This window comes from Triticum urartu, chromosome 4A (genome assembly GCF_056163025.1).
Source record: "Triticum urartu cultivar PI428250 chromosome 4A, HENAU_Tu73, whole genome shotgun sequence".
Lineage (NCBI taxonomy): Eukaryota > Viridiplantae > Streptophyta > Magnoliopsida > Poales > Poaceae > Triticum > Triticum urartu.
Genome location: NC_141876.1, coordinates 81,821,780 through 81,842,303, shown reverse-complemented (window position 1 = coordinate 81,842,303; position 20,524 = coordinate 81,821,780). Strand labels below are relative to the sequence as shown.

The window sequence follows — 20,524 nt, the reverse complement described above, 5'->3', positions numbered from 1 at the left end:
GAACTTAATACCATAGATGCATGCTGGCTAGTGGCCGATGGGTGGAGTAATAGTAACAGATGCAGGCAGGAGTCGGTCTATTTGTCTTGGACGTGATGCCTATATACATGATCATTGCCTTGGATATCGTCATAATTATGCGTTTTTCTACCAATTGTCTAATTGTAATTTGTTCACCCACTGTATGCTATGTGTTCGAGAGAGAAACCTCTAGTGAAAACTATGACCCCCGGGTCTACTTTAATCATATTTATAAAAAACAAAATCCCTTTACTACAATTTTATTTCTTTTATTTTGTTTTGCAATTTATCCATCTACCTATACAAGGTTTGTTCCTTGCAAGTAACGAGTTCAAGGGGATTGACAACTCTCTTGCCTGTGTTGGGTGCAAATATTTGATTTTGTGTGTGTAGGTGATGTTCACGAGGCTTTGCTGGATTCTTCTGTTGGTTTAATAAACCTTAGTTCTTAGAGCATCTCCAATAGATGGTCCAAATTATGACGGTCCAAAACCGGAGATGAAAATTTTGGACCGTCAAAAAGTGTGTTTTGGAGCTCCGAAAAAAGGCCAACTCCAACAGATGGTCCAAATTCATGGTCCAAAACCTGCCAGCAGCCGCCCGGCTGTTGTTCAACCGTTGTCCAGCCACTATACAGCCGCAAATATTTGAAAATAACATAAAAAAAATTCATGTCCACAATATCAAATTATTACATAGTTCTTCAGATCCAGGAGATGCAATGCAACACAAATACAACATAGTTTTGCACAAATACAACATAGTCTTGAACAAACAAATAATGAATCTATGCGGATCTTTCGCCATGCCATTTCCAATGCTCTTCCATCAAATCTTTCTGGAGTTGGTCATGCACATCGCTGTCTCTAATCTCGATGTACACCTTCATGAAACGTCTGATGCGCTGTTCTTTTCGCATGGGGTTAACAGGAATGCCCATCAAGTGATAGAAGTTGTAATCTAAATGTTTTCCATGCTCGTTCTCAATGATCATGTTATGCATGATCACTCAAGCGGTCATGATGTACCAAAGGATCTTTTGATCCCAAAATCTAGATGGTCCTCGCACAATAGCAAATTGGGATTGCAAAATCCCAAATGCCCTCTCAACATCTTTTCTAGCCGCCGCTTGTGCATTATGAAAGACAAGTTCTTTCTTACCTTCAGGTTTTGCAATCGGCTTGATGAATGTACTCCACCTCAGGTAGATCCCATCTGCAAGATAGTACCCATAGTTGTAGGTGCGGCCATTTTCTTCGAAGGTCACCGGTGGTGCTTCTCCATTTGCTAAGTTGGCAAAGAGAGGTGACCGGTCGAGCACGTTGATGTCGTTGCAAGAACCGGGCATACCAAAATATGCATGCCAAATCCATGTTTCATAATCAGCAACTGCCTCAAGAATGATAGTGGCATCCTTCCCACGACCCTTGAATTGTCCATGCCATGCTTTTGGACAATTCTTCCATTTCCAATGCATGCAATCCACAGACCCGAGCATACCTGGAAACCCTCGAGCTTTGTTCATCTCCAAAAGCCTCTGAGTGTCCTGAGCATTGGGTGCTCTCAAATACTGTGGACCGAACACTTCTACCATAGTTATTGCAAATTGCTTGACATAGAAGATAGAAGTGATCTCTGCCATCGCCAAGTTGTCATCAATGTAGTCTGCCGGAACACCATATGCCATAATGCGCAAAGCGGCAGTGACCTTCTGTTCAATGCTATGGCCAAGCAACCCGGCACAGTTCCTTCTCTGCTCGAAGACTGGGTTATGCTGCTTCACTTCATTGCAAATGGGGAAGAACAAGTCTTTCGACATTCTGAAACAGCGTCGAAAGTAATTCTCCGGAAAAACAGGTGGTGATGCAAAGTAGTTGCGCACCAACCGTTTGTGCGCATCAATCCGTTCTCTCCGAATGAACGTACGACCATAAACGGAACCACCGTGCTTCGGTTTCTTCCTCTTGTGCATGGCCACTAGCATAGCAATCTCCTCTTCTTCATGCAAATCAAATTCCTCGTCCGACGATGAATCATCCACAAAAGAGGAGTCAACCGAGCTCATCTACAATGCACACAACCATCGTCAAACATACTATCCAAACCCAAGTTAAATCATCAAGTTTTGTCATTTTTTTATCTTGAGGAATTCCTTCAAACACCTTGTGCGCACGGTGGAAGAAGATGGCCGCCGGTTGGATTGGCTGCTGCTGACAGCTGCGGTCGGCTCCGGACGGCGGCGGTGATAAGAAATGAGGTTGGAGGCCGGCCAAGAGGAGCTCGGTGGGCGGCGAAGACTAATTCGGCAGCCGGGCGGAGGGCGGCGGGGAGGCGGTCGTGCGGCCGGCGCAACGGCCGTGGACAGGCTCACGGCCGACGGGAGGAGGTCGGCGGCAGCCTAAAAGACTCGGCGGAGGCCTACCGTGGCAGCAGGACCGCCGGAGGGGCCGAATCCAGCGCCGGCTACCACTCGATTCGGCGGCGGCAGGGAGGCGACGGGGGCGGAGGGTGGCGGCGGAGGAGGGCGGCGGGGGGGATGTGGGGTGGTGGCGGCACCGACGGCAAGGTTTTGGGCGGTTGCGGCGGCGGATTCCGGCCGGCTGTGTCGCGGGCGGGCGGACGGGCGCGGGCGGGAACGAAAATGAAGTGGCGGTTGGGCGTTCGCGGGCGGCGGCTAGTTTTGGACCAAATGCTTCTCGTGATGTATATTTGCATCGCGAGGTGTTGCATTTTACATCACCAGAAGCCGCGGTCCAATTTTTTTTGCATATGAACCGTCTGTTGGAGTAGCGTTTTTTGTTCCAGACGGTTCAAAAGTTAGTTATTTTTACATTTGGACCATCTATTGGAGATGCTTATCTCTACTGTACTGCATTTTCCCTTCACTTCGGAAAAAATCTCGACGCAGCTCACAAGTAACAGCCCCCGGAACCAATAGGGCCCCGTCGTGCCTCTGTACTAGGTCTGGCCCAAAGTGACGGTTGACTCCACGATCTCCGTCGAGGCCTAGCGCATGATCTCCGCCTGTGACCGCAAGGTTGATTCCACGATCTTCTGACTCCTGTGCGCATCGTGATCGTCGTCTCCTGAATTTCCATCGTGGTTGTTGCTGCACGGGTCAGGTATCACGTCGTCGCGCCCGAAATATGTGGGTACGAGCGTACGCTGACTCCACACATCCAAAGCACCCTCCGGCAGGCCGGAACAGTACACCATGTTGCCCCTGTCTACGGCAATCTTGTCACGTTGGTCAATTACCTCGGCGATAACAAATATCTATCCTGGCTAACACTGGGGTGATGATAGCTTGGAGCCCATGGCCTATTCCGGGTGAAAAGTGTCGGGTCGCCCTTCAGCGAGCTCGCTTTTAATCTCGAAGCTGGGTATGGGAACGGATACTACATCGGTCTGCCACATACAGGTATACCATGTAGAATTCTTTTTTTTCTTTTGAAGGACCAGCGAAGGCTGGTGTTCTTAATACAAGCAAAGTTTCGTAGACTTTTGCTTTCTCCCTCTTTGTCGAATAAATTATTTTGATGGATTCTTGCAATATGAAATTACTTCCAATTTTTAAGGGAAGTCCTTAACAAAATGTGAAAACATAGCCCAAAATGCTAGTATATGGTTAACTCTTAGGCAAAAATTGGTGGTTACTTTTGTTGGATTGATTAGGACTGCCGTAAAGTAAGAAAAAAAAGGCCAATGCCAATGTTGCAACGAATGGAGCGGTGGATCAAATGCAGGGTTGTCCCAAACAATTTGTATAGAAAATTCTCCAATTCCTACTGCATATTTTATCTACAGAAAGTTTATGTTGAGAAAAGCTTTAAAAAGTTGGAATTGTATTACTTTCATATTTATATTTAGAGGCCTTAGGTTCTTGTTTCGCCCCGGGTCACCGAAATATCAGGACCAACGCTGGGCACCACTTATCAGAAAAGCCCCTAACACGAAGAATGTTGAGCAGTGAAGGCCAACAAATGGAGTCAAATGATTTCCTGAAGTCAAGCTTGATGATCATGGTGGGTGATTTAATTCCATGGCAGCAGTTTAGGAGATCAATGGTGTAAAGGAAATTTTGGGAGACGCAACTAACGAAAATGAAGCCAACTTGATCAACAATAACTAGTAGCAGAACCGGTGATTAAAAAAAAATACTATATGCTCCTGATACAACTTTCTCAAGCATACTACCTTCCCGAGACAGGATCTCTTTGCATAGGAAATTGATTCCACTAATTATCAAGAACATTCTAAGAGCTACTCCCTTCGTTCTTAAATATAAGTCTTTCTAAAGATTCCACCAAGTGACTATATACGGAGTAAAATAAGTAAATCTACACTCTAAAATATGTCTACATACATCCGTATATTGCATTCCATTTGAAATGTCTAAAAAAAACTTATATTTAGAAACAGAGGGAGTACTTGAGAATGTCTTTGCATCTTCTCCCCCACCTATATCCTTTTTATTTAATTATAGTGGGGCTGCCACATGAGCACACACTCATGGATAAAAGTACGAGCTAGTGCCTAATTTTTAATAGTTTATCATGATTTTGATAAGAAATCTGAACTTTCGAATTGATCCACTCTGCATACTGGTTATGTACTCTGACAAAGTAGTCTGCGTCTATTCTTTCTTATTTGAAATCCTAAAATCCCTGCATCCAAATTTTGATCCTCAATTCATTTAACTTTTGGTCATCGATGAATCAAAACTATGTAGATCTAACATATATAAATGCATATTAAAAAAACAGTTTGTTGTTTTTATTCTAACATTTACTAGTGCCCGTAGTTATTTATCCAGCACCCATCCGAAATGTTTCCTACAAAGGAAGCATACAATGGTAAGTATATACGCACTGGTTTGTACTTGTATGATACGGTCATGCTAGTTGCTAGGTAGTACAGTGAACTAATGACATGTAACAAGTTGGTTTCTCCACAATACTTAGAAATTATTATTATTTTGTCACTGAAAAAAATAGCACGCTATAGCATGCTGATAATGGGCTCCGTAAATAAGTCTATGTACAATGGCTTGCTAATAGCACGCTATAGCGTGATATAGCACGCTAATAGCGTATTTTAAGGCCGACACTATTTTGTTGTAGCAGGCTACATTTTTCCTTGTTTTGAACAAACAATGACAAAGCAAGAGGCCTAGCAGTGCTTCCGGTGATGACAATTTCTACCAGTTAGAGAAGCCGCGTTGTAATCACCAGATGTTGCCCTTCTTCGATCTTACACATCAATGCATCAAAAGTTCAAAATACAAGGCTTTTGCATTCTCAAGCAAAAAAGTGATAAATAAGTTTCAATAATAATAAGTATAAACAGTTTACATAGGACCACTTATTCTTGCAACTTGCCAGACAATTAACCCAAACAAAGGAACCCACATTTAGGACAAAGAAAGGATTTGTCTAGTGCATATCTAGATGTGCCATAATTATTGCACATCTAGTGACACAATCAAGTATGAAAAGAAAAAGAAAAAGCAAAAAAAAATCATATGAATCTTCACATAAGATCAATGACATAAAACTTAAATGTGCGATATTTATGACACATCTAAATCTGCTTTAGCAAAATAGACAAAGAAGTGCCCAAATCTCAAACCATAACCGAAAGTAAACAAACGAGAAAACTGAAAAGAAACGGTCTGCGAAGTATATCACATTTAAGCCCTCAAAACACTTGCACGCTAGTGCATGACATAGACGTCATATTCGATGGTGGCGTCGCCAGTCTCGAAGTCGAGCCAGTGGGTCCGGGCCTGCGCATACCCATGGGCGAAGTGGAAGGCACCGGTGCCGCCAACAACGGGCATCTCGCCTAGCTCACGAGGTTCATGGTCTGTAGGAAACCTAGCTCCGCCTGGTCCGCCCCCATGTACAGGCCCTGGGCGCGGCCCACGGCCGCCGAGCCGGGCTCCGGGCCATCGGTCAGCGGGTCGTCCATCACGTTCACCATCCCCAAAAAAAGGTCCGCGACGACGGGTCCGGACCCGCACCGCCGACGGGGATGCGCCGCTTACAGTGTTGTGGAAGTAGAAGTAAAGGTGTGTTGGTTTTTTTAAGGGAAAATACCTTTTTATTACTCAAAGTCCACAAGATGTGGGATACAATTTTGATCATGTGGCTGGCCTAATCACACATGACGCCCTGGCAGTAAAGACAATACATGTTTAGCTAGCTTATGAGCTTCAACATTTGCCTCACGCCTTTCAAAAGTAAATTTACAAGTAGTGGGTGATCTTGATCTAATTTCTCTGATGATGACTCCATATATTCTCTGACTCCTTTTAGCAATGTCCTCTATCACCTGTTTGCAATCGGAGGCCATAATGTAATGTTGTTGGTTGAGATCTTCCGCTAATGCAACAGCCTCACGACATGCAATGGCTTCCAACGTCGCAGGATCACTAACCCCCGCTATCACTATGGCTGAGTGTGACACCCCGAGACCGATGTGTCAGGTGTCGTCCAGTTATTCGCTGTTGTTGCCTCGTCTTTTGCTTGCGTGTCATGCATTTTATCTTTGCATCATGTGCATTGCATCATGTCATAAATCTTTTGCATCTCAACTAAATAATTTGTGTGGATCTTCGATCCATTTAAGTCGAGGGAAGAGTGACTTCTCTTTATAACTTTATCCTCCTAATATTTAGGGAGTTATTATAAATATTTCATTAATTTGGAATCATCGTAACGCATGTGCAAAATAATTCCCATGTCTATTCCTCTTCGATTTTGACCTTCAAACCTTGCCAATATCTCTCATCTCTTTTCTCGAGGCTCCTCCTAAAACCTCAACATTTTTAGACACCTCTAATTCCTAGCCCTTGTTCAAACCATTTGAATTAAATTCAAATGATTTTGAATTAAATCCTTGCGATCATGCCTCTCCTATTTTTCTTGGAACCAGCGCATTTTTGCAAGTCCGGGAATATTATTTGCGTGCGCTAATTCTTTCACTATCCCTCTCTTTCTTTTGTCTCTCCAATTCTTTTCTGTTAAAGAAAATATGAGAGAGAGAGAGAAGAGAGATAGCACAGGCCGGCCCAACCTCCAGCGCAGGCCCATTTGCCCCTCCAAGGCCCAGCCATCCCACCTACACCTAACCCTAGCCCACACCCTCTGGACGATCCTCTCCCCCCCTTCGTTTCCTGCTTGCGCCGCCAGGAGAGGATTGCTCGCACCCGACTCCCTCTCCCTCTCCATTCGCTCGATCTCCCCACCTCTCGCTCCCGTGTCCGAACCACCTGCGCCTCCCTCTCTCTCGCTCACGCCGAGCCCCTCCACTCCTTCTTCCAGCAAGGCCCCGCACCACTCGTCCCAATTTTGGCCGGAGCTCGCCGGAGCCACAACACCGGCCGTCACCGGACCTCCTCCTCGGCTCCACCCTGCCGGCTCCCCCCGCCTCCGCCTCACCCTCGATACCCCACCGCCTATAGTGAACATCGCCGGTCTCTCCTTCTTCCTCCCGTGCGCCTCCCTCTCCTGCAAGGACGCCCCTCGCCTTGCCGCAGCCGAGCTGCGCTACGGCGCCGACCGGTGCTGGCCTCGACCTCCTCATCTGCTGTCAAGCTCCTGGAGCTGCTGCTGCTCCCTGCATCGCCGCGCCCTCAAGTGCATCGTCTCCCGCAGCCGGTCCAGGAGCTCCTCGCCGCCACCTCGTCACCCTGCTTGGTCCGGCCACCGCGTCGCCATGCTCCAGCACTGCTTCGAGCTCGTCTTCCTCGACTTCCCTGTTGCAAGCCTCCATGCGGCTTCATCGTTCTCCCGAGGTCCTTGTGCTACTTCTTTTCAACCATCAAGACCGGCAAGGTCAACTACAGGGATACCACGTACCACGACACACGGATGCCCGAACGAGTACCACGACAGACCGCCCAATACCCCTTCGAATCCTTCAAGACCGTCAAGTGAACGACTACCATCGCTCCAAGATCCAAACGGCTACGACGACATGAACATCTACGGAACGCTTACGACTACACGATGAACCGCCAAGGCCGGCCACAACCCTTGTACCACTACTATCGCCAAGTTCCACGATGACCCAAGTACCGCGAGAACGTTTGTACCTCTACCGTCGCCGTGGATCTGACAAGTACCCCTACAACAAGTGTACCTCTACTGTCGTCTTCGGAATCGCTAAGAACGTCAAGCACCCCTTCGAGATGACGAGACCGACAAGTTCAAATGACCCCAAGTACCTCTCCGAAAACGAGACGTATACCGCTACCGTCGCAAGAATCGAGACCGACAAGTCCGAAGAAGCAAGTACCACTCCGAACCATGTACGACGACCGTCGCCGAAGACCCGTGTAACGCAAACGTCAAGTTCAACTACCGTCGCGTGAACCGCTACTTCCCACGATGACCCCGTGAACAACTACTTCCCCTTCGACACGTGTACCCCTACCGCCGAACTCGATCCGTTCCGATAATGCACGCTTCGAAGGTATAACCCCGAGACGACCACCCGTGAACGAATGCATGTGTGATGTATGAGATGCTCGTGCTTGCTCCGTGCTCGAATTGTCGATGCATGTCGCCCCTCTTTTTGCCTTGCCACCGACATGTGGGAACTCGGTATCCGAGATCACCCCAGCATCCTTGCATGTCACGTTCCGCACACTTCCTGTAACACCCCGGATGTAACTTTCCCTATTTGTACTCCAACTCTTGCCGTTTCCGGCGTTAAGTTATATTTATTTCCTCGGGTTTGGGTTTTGTCTCCGTGTGTTGTTGTCGTTGTCATGCATCTCAAATCATCTCATCATGTGCATTGCATTTGCATACTTGTTCGTCTCATGCATTCAGGCATTTTCCCCGTTGTCCGTTTTGCATTCCGGCGCTCCGTTCTCCTCCGGTGGTCATTTCTAGATTTCTTTCGTGTGTGGGGATTAAACATTTCCGGATTGGACCGAGACTTGCCAAGCGGCCTTGGTTTACTACCGGTAGACCGCCTGTCAAGTTTCGTACCATTTGGACTTCGTTTGATATTCCAACGGTTAACCGAGGGACCGAAAAGGCCTCGTGTGTGTTGCAGCCCAACACCCTTCCAATTTGGCCCAAAACCCACCAAACTCTGCTCCATCATCTAGAGCATTCAATCATGATCGCGTGGCCGAAAACCGCACCTCATTTGGACTCTCCTAGCTCCCTCTATGCCTGTATATACACCCCCCATTCCAAATTCGCGGATCCTCTCCCCCTAACCCTAAAAATCCCAGATCCGCCGCTCCGGACGTGTCCGGGCGGAGTCGGACAACGTCCGCCGCCCCCGCCATCCAACCCGGTGCCGCCATGTGGCGCTGCGGGTCCCCAGTTCGCCGCCGGCCCGCAGGCCCGCAGCCGGCCCGCGCGGCCCGCGCGTCGCCCGCCGCCGCCGTTCGCCCGCTGCGCCGCCCGATCCACTCCGCCCCGCCGCCTCGAGCCGCCTCCACGCCGGCAGCCGCCGCCTCGCCGGCGACCCCGCCGCGCTCCCCGCGCCGCCTCCGCCCGCTGGAACGCCGCCGCCTCGCCACGCCTTCGCCCCGGCCACCGCACTCCTCCGCCGGGCCCTCGTCACCGGCGCACCTCACCCTGCCGCGCGCCGCCGCCCGGACTTCGCCGGAGTCGCCGCTCGCCGGAGGCCTCGCCTCGCCGGAGCTCCGATCCGGATCGGGACCAGATCCACCGGTCCCCGATCCAAACGACCTCGCCTCGCCCGGATCTTCTCGTCCCGGGTCCTCTCCGTCCCGGTTTGACTTTTTCGGAGAGGTTGTTTTTCGTCTAAATCCCAGAATTCCTGATCCAAGTTGCCATGTTCGCGGCTCCGTAACTTTGCATCCGTAGCTCCGATTCATGCATATAGCATATCAAAATGTTCATCTCAGAGAGTACATCATTTCATTCCATTGCATTATTTTCATTTGAGCTCGTCTTGGTGCCCGAAATGCTGTTAGAACAGGGTTACTTGAGTTAATTGTCAGATCTGTTACTCCGTTTAGCACTTTTGTCATTTTTGCCATGATTAATGTGTGCATGATATGCCCGTGAGTTCTTCATATGTTTTGTTAAGGGTTTTGTCTTCTTTCCAGAGGTGCAACCCATGTATTTTTAGGATGTGTGTGGTGACTTGTGCAAGCTAGCAAAGTGGTGCACTTGCTAATTCTGTTTTCAGGGACTTTGTATTTCACTAAGTCCTGGGATTGTTTATCTCATGATGCCATATGTTCATGTTGTTTCCTAGTGATCCGTGCCTCTTTTGAGGATGATCAGTAAGGGAGTTTTGTTAATATTGTAGTGCTCTATCCATTCATGTCTTTGTTTGCAATTATGGAGCAATCTAGCTTGAGTCAATCGAGCTCTACTTTTGCTTCGTTGCGAATCTGGGCAGATCGTCAACTTGTTTGCGATTTTGCCGATGTTATTGTAGTTGATCCGTGCATGCTATGCCATTGTTCTTGCCATGTCTAGTTTTCATTTTGTGCCTTCTTAAGGGTTGTATGCTTGTCTTGCCATGACTTGCACCGTGGTGAGTGCATCGAGCTCGTAAACATGCCTTCGTGAGTTATGTTTCAGCATGTCCCAGTTTTTCACTAAGTCTGAAACTGATTATGTTTTTGCTATGTTCGTGTGCTTGTTAGTATATTTTGTGATCCCTTTTGGCTCAAGGTAACTAAGGTACTTTTGTTAAGCTTGTTGATTAGCTCCATGCCATGTCTTTCTTTGTCATGTTCAGGTCCTGTAGCATGTTGTTTTGTTGCTCCGAAGAGGGCTATATGATCTGAAATTCCAGACAAGTGTTAATTTCACTAAGTCTGAGATCTGTTTTACCATTTGCGTTTTTTCCATGCTTGTTTGAACCTGTTAGTGGATGATTTGGCCGTAGCTCAGTGCTAGACTTTTGTTAAGAATCTTGAATGCTTCCCTGCCATGTATTTTGTTGTCATGTTTGGGTGCTGTAGCATGTTCATTTCATTGCATTTAGATGCCTATTTGCTATAAATCGCAGACCGGTGTCATTTTTGAATCGCTTGCCATTTCCAAACCGTAACTCCGATTTCGGCGTTCTTTATATCGTTTTCAAACGATTTCATCTCATCTTTCCAGTGGCACACTTGGTTTTCTAAGTTGAGGCCAGGTTCATGCATTTCCTGTCATATCTTGCATTTTGCATCTCGCATTGCATCCCGCATAGCATATCATCTTTGCATCGTGTTGTTTGAGTTTGCACGTGGTTGATTGTATCCTTGTTGCTTGTTTGTCTTGTTTGGGTAGAGCCGGGAGACGAGTTCGCTAACGAGGAGCCTGTTGAGTTTGCTTTCGAGGATCCAGTCAACTCTGACAACTGTGCAGGCAAGATGATCATACCCTCGAAATCACTACTATCTTTGCTATGCTAGTTTTCTCGCTCTTTTGCTATGCCATTGCTACGATGCCTACCACTTGCTTGCAAGCCTCCCAAATTGCCATGTCAAACCTCTAACCCACCATTGTCCTAGCAAACCGTTGATTGGCTATGTTACCGCTTTGCTCAGCCCCTCTTATAGCATTGCTAGTTGTAGGTGAAGATCGGAGGCCGTTCCTTCTTGGAACATCTTTTATTTACTTGTTGGGATATCATTATATTGCCATGTTATCTTAATGCATCTATATACTTGGTAAAGGGTGGAAGGCTCGGCCTCTCGCCTAGTGTTTTGTTCCACTCTTGCCGCCCTAGTTTCCGTCATATCGGTGTTATGTTCCCGGATTTTGCGTTCCTTACGCGGTTGGGTTATAATGGGAACCCCTTGATATTTCGCCTTAATTAAAGCTTTTCCAGCAATGCCCAACATTGGTCTTACCATTTGCCACCTAGCCTTTTCTTTCCCTTGGGTTCTGCAGACTCAAGGGTCATCTTATTTTACCCCCCCCCCCCCGGGCCAGTGCTCCTCTGAGTGTTGGTCCCACCGAGCGATGTCCGGGGCTACCAGGGGCAACTCTGGGCTGGCCTACCCGACGTCTGGCTCATCTGAGTGTGCCCTGAGAAAGAGATATGTGCAGCTCCTATCGGGATTTGTCGGCACATTCGGGCGGTGTTGCTGGTCTTGTTTTAACCTGTCGGAGTGTCTTGAATTACCGAGAAACCGAGTCTGATCGGAACGTCTTGGGAGGAGGTCTATTCCTTCGTTGACCGTGAGAGCTTGTCATGGGCTAAGTTGGGACTCCCCTGCAGGGATTGAACTTTCGAAATCCGTGCCCGCGGTTATGGGCAGATGGGAATTTGTTAATGTCCGGTTGTAGATAACTTGAACCTTAATTTAATTAAAATGAATCAACTGAGTGTGTTACCGTGATGGCCTCTTCTCGGCGGAGTCCGGGAAGTGGACACGGTGTTGGAATAATGTTTGCGCAGGTTGCTCACTAGTTTCTCGCTCGTGCTTTGCCTCCTCTTCTCGCTCTCTTTTGCAAATAAGTTAGCCACCATACTTGCTAGTCGCTTTTTGCAGCTCCACTCATATTTTACCTTGCCTTACCTATAAGCTCAAATAGTCTTGATCGCGAGGGTGCGAGATTGCTGAGTCCCTGTGGCTCACAGATTACTATTACACCAGATGCAGGGCCCGATGATTCCACTCCAGGAGACGCGTACGAGCTCAAGTGGGAGTTCGACAAAGACTCTCAACGTTACTATGTTTCCTTTCCCGATGATCAGTAGTGGTGCCCAGTAGGGGGTGATTGGGACCGTGTCGCATGTTGGGTTCTCTTTTATTTTGGCGCCGTAGTCGGGCCATGAGTGTTTGGATGATGTAATGTTATTAATGTACTTGATTGACGTGGCGAGTGTAAGCCAACTATGCTATCTCCCTTTTATTATTTATATTACATGGGATGTTGTGAAGATTGCCTAACTTGCGACATATGCCTTCAATGCGATTATGCCTCTAAGTCGTGCCTCGACACGTGGGAGATATAGTCGCATCGAGGGTGTTACAAGTTGGTATCAGAGCCTTCCCCGACCTTAGGAGCCCCATTGCTTGATCGTTTTTAGTGGCCGAGTTGTGTCTAGAAAAATGTTTTGAGTCTTTTAGGAATTATATATCGGAGAGTTTAGGAATTCTTTTTTACTTCCCAGTCTCCTCATCGCTCTGGTAAGGCATCCTGACGTAGAGTTTTGACTCTTCTCTTCTCAAATTTCACTAAAAAAAATTTAGGATCACGCGGGTATCTTGGAATCATTCCGATAGTTTTATGATGAGAACATTGTCTTGGTGCCTCCTATCAGGGGTTTAGTGGAAGTGTCCCGGGGAGTTGAGCTCTGAGGTGTTGTCATCATAATTTTATCGTTGCAATTCTCGAATACCTGAGTTTAGTACGCCGACATCGAAAATATCTTTTATGCAGTTCGTTGGTGAGATAACCTGGACGCCACCCAGTACTGGTGCGGGAGTTCGGGAGTATCGCCATAACTTGTATAACGGATGCTTTTCGAAGGTTCAGGTAGATGGCTTCCGAAGGTTTCTTGGTTATGTGTTGAAGGATGGATACAGCTGGATGTAGGATTTGTTAGTTTGGGTGAGATATTATGCTTCCCCTGTATCCCCAACACCTGATTGCATAACCGGAAAGGTTCGAGAGTTTCATAGGTGGGAATTCTAGTAGCTCTAGTTTTTCTTCCACGGATATTGGTTTGAGATTGGGATTTCTTACCGATTATTCGTTCTTGATCCGTACCTTGTTGATTTATTTCTCTACCTTAATTCTAAGTGGCTTCTCAATTTATGGATATGTGACCATTTCAAGGGGAATGCATTCGTTCATTTTGTTCGGATGTGAAGACTATATGTTGCAATTTTCATTCCGTTGGATTCAGCTTCAATATTTGGCTGTCAATGTGCTAATGGTGGTCAACCTCTTCAGGATGGCTCCTCCAACGCGCACGACTTTGAATCCTGATCCGCCACCACCTCCACCTCCTCCAGAGGCATGGCAAGCTGTGATGGCCGCAACCAATGCAAATACACAGTTGATCATGCAAATTCTCCAAGAGCGCAATCAAGGCAGTCAAGGGAATCAAGGCAGCAATCAGAGTCACTTTGCTACACTCAACCAGTTCCTTGCTAACGGGCTAAAGACTTTCAGCAATTGTGTTGAGGCAACTGATGCTGACGATTGGCTTGTGGATCTGTGTAAGCATTTCGAGTGCAGTAACGTCAGGCCTGAGGACTTTGTCAAGTTCGCTTCCTTCCAACTCAAAGATCAAGCTGCAGAATGGTTCCATCAGTACAAGGATTCCAGAGGTGGACGTGTTATCGCTTGGGATGATTTCCGTCGAGATTTTCGAGCCCATCATATTCCCCAGAGCATGGTTGAAAGCAAGCGTGGGGAATTCCGCAATCTGAAGCAAGGCTCTTTGTCTGTCTATGACTACAACAAGTTGTTCCAGAAGCTCGCCCGCTTTGCTAAGCAGGACGTCCCTGATGAGAAGAGCATGATATATTAGTTCATGGGTGGTCTCAGGGAAGATATTCAGCTCGCTCTTGTCCTCTTTGAGCCCTTGAGATACGATGAGTTCTACAACATGGCACTAAAGCAAGAGGCTGCTCAGTTGAGGTGTGATGCTTCCAAGAAGCGAGTCAGAGATGTTACTCCTTCTTCCTCTACTCAAGTGGCCAAGCAGCAGAATTTTTGGCTTCCTCCTCATCCGTTCCGTCAGCCGTATCAGCACAAGAGTAAAGGTGGCAGTGGTTCTTCCCACCCACCCAACCCTGGCTTTCAGACCAAGACTTCGTCTCAAGCTCCAAGATCGAGTGCTCCGTATCACCATCCGCTTTCAAAGGTCACGTGCAACAAGTGCCAACAGAAGGGTCACTATGCCAACAAGTGTTTCAACCAGAGGCGTCTTCCTCCTCCTCCTCCTGTGAGATAGGCAAGTACAGCTGTGGTCAAGCATAACCCCAAGTCCACCAAGGTCAACTTGCTGAACGCAGCTCAGGCAGAGGACTCGTCAGATGTGATCATGGGTAACCTTCCTGTTAATGATATTCCAGCTAAAGTTCTTTTTGACACGGGTGCATCGCATTGTTTCATCTCGAGGCCATTTGTTTCTAAGCATGAGTTGCCTTTGCAAGATTTGCCTAGACAGTTATCTGTTGTTTCTCCGGGTAAATTCATGAATGCAAGTGCTATTGCCCCAGATGTTTCTATCACATTGGGCGATTACAAGTTTCTCTCTTCTCCGGTGGTTCTTGGTAACTCGGATATTGATCTTATTCTCGGAATGGATTGGCTTTCTAAGCACAAGGCACATCTTGATTGTGCTGCCAGGCAGATTCAATTGACTCATTCGTCTGAGGATGTAATTGTCTTTGCCGCTCGTGATGATACCATTCGTCTGTTTTCTCTCAATGAAAAGGGTGAATTGGATGCTATTTCACAAATTCCAGTCGTTTGCGAATATCAAGACGTCTTTCCAGAAGAGCTCCCAAGAATGCCTCCGCACCGTCCAGTTGAATTCGTTATTGATCTTGAGCCTGGTACAGAACCTGTGTGCAAACGTCCTTACAAGCTCGGACCTGAAGATTTGAAGGAGCTGAAGAAGCAACTCGATATGCAAGAGAAAATGGGTCTCATCCGCCTAGTTCTTCTCCGTGGGGTTGTGGTGTTCTTTTTGTGAAGAAGAAGGATGGAACGGACCGACTTTGTGTTGATTACCGTCCAGTGAACAAGAAGACCATCAAGAACAAATACCCACTTCCCAACATCAATGAGCTGTTCGAACAACTCAAAGGTGCCCAACTATTCTCCAAGCTTGATCTCCGTATGGGCTATCACCAGATTCGCATTCGTGAAGAAGATATTCCCAAGACAGCATTCAGAACAAGCTTTGGTTCATATGAATACACTGTCATGTCTTTTGGCCTCGCCAATGCTCCTCCGACGTTCTCTCGCATGATGAACTTCATCTTCAATGCCTACACCAATGACTTCGTTTTGGTCTATCTCGACGACATTCTGGTTTTCTCCAAGAACAAGGAAGATCATGCCAAGCATTTGCGTTTGGTTCTTGATAAGCTCAGAGAACATCAGTTCTACGCCAAGTTCTCCAAGTATGAATTTTGGCTCGATGAGGTTCTTTATATTGGTCATATCATCTCTGCCAAGGGCATTGCCGTGAATCCTGAGAAGGTGTCTGCAATTGTGAATTGGGAACCTCCTCAGAACGTGAAGCAACTCCGCAGTTTTCTCGGTCTCGCAAGCTATTGCCGAAGATTCGTTGAAAACTTTTCTAAGATCGCGAAGCCTCTCTCAAATCTTATTCAAAAGCACGTCAAGTACGTTTGGTCTCCGGAGTGTGACATTGCTTTCAACACTTTGAAAGAGAAATTGATCACTGCTCCAGTTTTGACTCTGCCTGATGAATCCAAGCCGTACAAGGTCTTTTGTGATGCCTCTCTCCAAGGTCTTGGCGCAGTATTGATGCAAGAGAAGAAAATTGTTGCTTATACATCTCGCCAGTTGAAGCCTAATGAGAAGAACTACCCCACTCATGATCTCGAGTTGGCGGCAGTTGTGCATGCTCTTTTGACTTGGAGACATCTTCTATTGGGAAGAAAAGTGGACATTTTCACTGATCACAAGAGTCTCAAGTACATCTTCACTCAGCCTAATCTCAACCTCAGGCAAACTCGTTGGGTCGAAATGATTCAAGAGTATAATCCGAGTATCGAGTATACTCCAGGCAAGGCCAATGTGATTGCTGACGCTTTGAGCAGGAAAGCGTACTGCAACAGTCTGATTCTGAAGCCTTATCAACCCGAGCTTTGTGAAGCTTTCCGCAAACTTAATCTGCAAGTTGTTCCTCAAGGTTTCCTCGCCAACCTTCAAGTCTCTCCTACCTTGGAAGACCAGATTCGCCAAGCCCAGCTACTTGATGCTATGGTGAAAAAGGTGAAGATTGGGATTGCCAAGAGTCAGTCCAAGTACAAGTGCTACCGCCTTGATGACAAGGACACTCTCTTCTTCGAGGATCGTATTGTTGTACCCAGAGGTGACCTCCGTAAAGTGATCATGAACAAGGCTCACAATTCTCTCCTCTCCATCCACCCTGGGAGCACGAAGATGTATCAGGACCTTAAGCAAGCTTATTGGTGGACTCGAATGAAGCGCGAGATCGCTCAATTCGTGAATGAATGTGATGTCTGCAGAAGAGTGAAGGCAGAACACCAAAGGCCAACTGGTCTCCTCCAACCTCTTGCCATTCCAGAATGGAAGTTTGACCACATTGAAATGGACTTCGTGACTGGGTTTCCAAAGTCCAAGCGTGGCAATGATGCTATATTCGTTGTCATCGACAAACTCACCAAAGTGGCTCACTTTCTGCCTATCAAAGAGTCGATCACTGCAGCTCAATTGGCGGAACTCTATACCTCTCGTATTGTCTCTCTGCACGGTATTCCTCAAGTGATCTCTTCAGACCGTGGCAGCATCTTTACCTCGAAGTTTTGGGATTCTTTTCAGAAGGCCATGGGCACGAACATCCGCTTCAGCACAGCTTTCCATCCTCAAACAAGCGGTCAAGTCGAGCGTGTCAACCAGATTCTTGAAGATATGCTCAAGGCTTGTGTGATCTCCTTCGGCATGAAGTGGGAGGATTATCTTCCTTATGCTGAATTCTCCTACAACAACGGTTTTCAAGCAAGTTCAGGCAAGGCCCCATTTGAAATTCTGTATGGCAGGAAGTGCCGTACCCCTCTCAACTGGTCTGAAACCGGTGAACGTCAGCTTTTGGGTAATGACTTAATCACAGAAGCAGAAGAAATGTGCAAAGTCATTCGTGATAACCTCAAAGCAGCCCAATCCCGTCAGAAGAGCTACTATGATAGTAAGCACCGTGATTTGGTTTTTGAGATCGGAGATCATGTTTACCTCCGTGTCTCTCCTATGAAAGGTACTCGTCGCTTCGGTATCAAAGGGAAGCTTGCCCCTAGATACGTGGGACCTTTCAAGATTTTCAGCAAGAGAGGCGACCTCGCCTATCAACTCGAGCTTCCTTCAAACTTTGCAAATGTTCATGACGTGTTCCATGTCTCTCAGCTTCGAAAGTGCTTCAAGACTCCTGAACCCACCGTCAACTTCGAGGACATTGAGCTCCAACAAGATCTCTCTTATCGTGAGCACCAAGTTGCTATTCTTGAAGAGACTGAACGCAAGACTCGCAACAAGTCAATCAAATTTCTCAAAGTCAAGTGGTCACACCATTCCGACCGTGAAGCTACCTGAGAACGCGAGGATCACCTCCGTTCTGAGTACCCGGCGTTCTTTCAGTCCTAGATCTCGGGACGAGATCCTTTCGTAGTGGTGGAGTGTTGTAACACCCCGGATGTAACTTTCCCTATTTGTACTCCAACTCTTGCCATTTCCGGCGTTAAGTTATATTTATTTCCTCGGGTTTGGGTTTTGTCTCCATGTGTTGTTTTCGTTGTCATGCATATCATATCATGTCATCATGTGCATTGCATTTGCATACGTGTTCGTCTCATGCATTCAGGCATTTTCCCCGTTGTCCGTTTTGCATTCCGGCGCTCCGTTCTCCTCCGGTGGTCATTTCTAGCTTTCTTTCATGTGTGGGGATTAAACATTTCCGGATTGGACCGAGACTTGCCAAGCGGCCTTGGTTTACTACCGGTAGACCGCCTGTCAAGTTTCGTACCATTTGGACTTCGTTTGATATTCCAACGGTTAACGAGGGACCGAAAAGGCCTCGTGTGTGTTGCAGCCCAACACACTTCCAATTTGGCCCAAAACCCACCAAACTCTGCTCCATCATCTAGAGCGTTCAATCACGATCGCGTGGCCGAAAACCGCACCTCATTTGGACTCTCCTAGCTCCCTCTATGCCTATATATATACCCCCCGTTCCAAATTCGCGGATCCTCTCCCCCCTAACCCTAAAAATCCCAGATCCGCCGCTCCGGACGTGTCCGGGCGGAGCCGGACAACGTCGGCCGCCCCCGCCATCCAACCCAGTGCCACCACGTGGCGCTGCGGGTCCCCAGTTCGCCGCCGACCCGCAGGCCCGCAGCTGGCCCGCGCGGCCCGCGCGTCGCCCGCCGCCACCCGATCCACTCCACCCCGCCGCCTCGAGCCGCCTCCACGCCATCGGCCGCCGCCTCACCGGCGACCCCGCCGCGCTCCCCGCGCCGCCTCCTGCCACCGGCCGCCTCCGCCCACCGGAACGCCGCCGCCTCGCCGCGCCTTCGCCCCGGCCGCCGCACTCCTCCGCCGGGCCCTCGTCGCCGGCGCACCTCACCTTGCCGCGCGCCGCCGCCCGGACTTCGCCGGAGTCGCCGCTCGCCGGAGGCCTCGCCTCGCCGGAGCTCCGATCCGGATCAGGACCAGATCCACCGGTCCCCGATCCAAATGACCTCGCCTCGCCCGGATCTTCTCGTCCCGGGTCCTCTCCGTCCCGGTTTGACTTTTCCGGAGAGGTTGTTTTTCGTCTAAGTCCTAGAATTCCTGATCCAAGTTGCCATGTTCGCGGCTCCGTAACTTTGCATCCGTAGCTCCGATTCATGCATATAGCATATCAAAATGTTCGCCTCAGAGAGTACATCATTTCATTCCATTGCATCATTTTCATTTGAGCTTGTCTTGGTGCCTGAAATGCTGTTAGAAGAGGGTTACTTGAGTTAATTGTCAGATCTGTTACTCCGTTTAGCACTTTTGTCATTTTTGCCATGATTAATGTGTGCATGATATGCCCGTGAGTTCTTCATATGTTTTGTTAAGGGTTTTGTCATCTTTCCAGAGGTGCAACCCATGTATTTTTAGGATGTGTGCGGTGACTTGTGCAAGCTAGCAAAGTGGTGCACTTGCTAATTCTGTTTTCAGGGACTTAGTATTTCACTAAGTCCTGGGATTGTTTATCTCATGATGCCATATGTTCATGTTGTTTCCTAGTGATCCGTGCCTCTTTTGAGGATGATCAGTAAGGGAGTTTTGTTAATATTGTAGTGCTCTATCCATCCATGTCTTTGTTTGCAATTATGGAGCACCCTAGATTGAGTCAATCGAGCTCTACTTTTGCTTCGTTGCGAATCTGGGCAGATCGTCAACTTGTTTGCGATTTTGCCGATGTTATTGTAGTTGATCCGTGCATGATATGCCATTGTTCTTGCCATGTCTAGCTTGCATTTTGTGCCTTATTAAGGGTTGTATGCTTGTCTTGCCATGACTTGCACCGTGGTGAGTGCATCGAGCTCGTAAACATGCCTTCGTGAGTTATGTTTCAGCATGTCCCAGTTTTTCACTAAGTCTGAAACTGATTATGTTTTTGCTATGTTCGTGTGCTTGTTAGTATATTTTGTGATCCCTTTTGGCTCAAGGTAACTAAGGGACTTTTGTTAAGCTTGTTGAGTAGCTCCATGCCATGTCTTTCTTTGTCATGTTCAGGTCCTGTAGCATGTTGTTTTGTTGCTTCAAAGAGGGCTATATGATCTGAAATTCCAGAC

The 20,524-nt window shown here is 47.7% G+C and overlaps 1 protein-coding gene and 1 pseudogene across 1 annotated transcript; both read right to left on the bottom strand.

Moving 5' to 3' along the window:
• Nucleotides 1-808: 808 nt before the first annotated feature.
• Nucleotides 809-1,708, bottom strand: LOC147974886 (uncharacterized). The gene is made up of 2 exons (XM_087520188.1): nucleotides 1,183-1,708; nucleotides 809-981 (listed from the first exon to the last, which is right to left on the bottom strand). The coding sequence occupies exons 1-2, from the start codon at nucleotides 1,706-1,708 to the stop codon at nucleotides 809-811; spliced, it is 699 nt and encodes a 232-aa protein (XP_087376314.1).
• A 4,029-nt stretch (nucleotides 1,709-5,737) lies between these two features.
• Nucleotides 5,738-20,524, bottom strand: part of LOC125553583 (dirigent protein 22-like) — a 30,286-nt pseudogene continuing 15,499 nt past the window's right edge.

Excerpts from the sequence above, each read along its gene's own strand:
- LOC147974886 (XM_087520188.1), bottom strand. The coding sequence starts at position 1,708 with ATGGCATATGGTGTTCCGGCAGACTACATTGATGACAACTTGGCGATG. Across the intron at positions 982-1,182 it reads GCCGATTGCAAAACCTGAAG|ATTACAACTTCTATCACTTG; the intron begins GTAAGAAAGAAC and ends GAAAACATTTAG.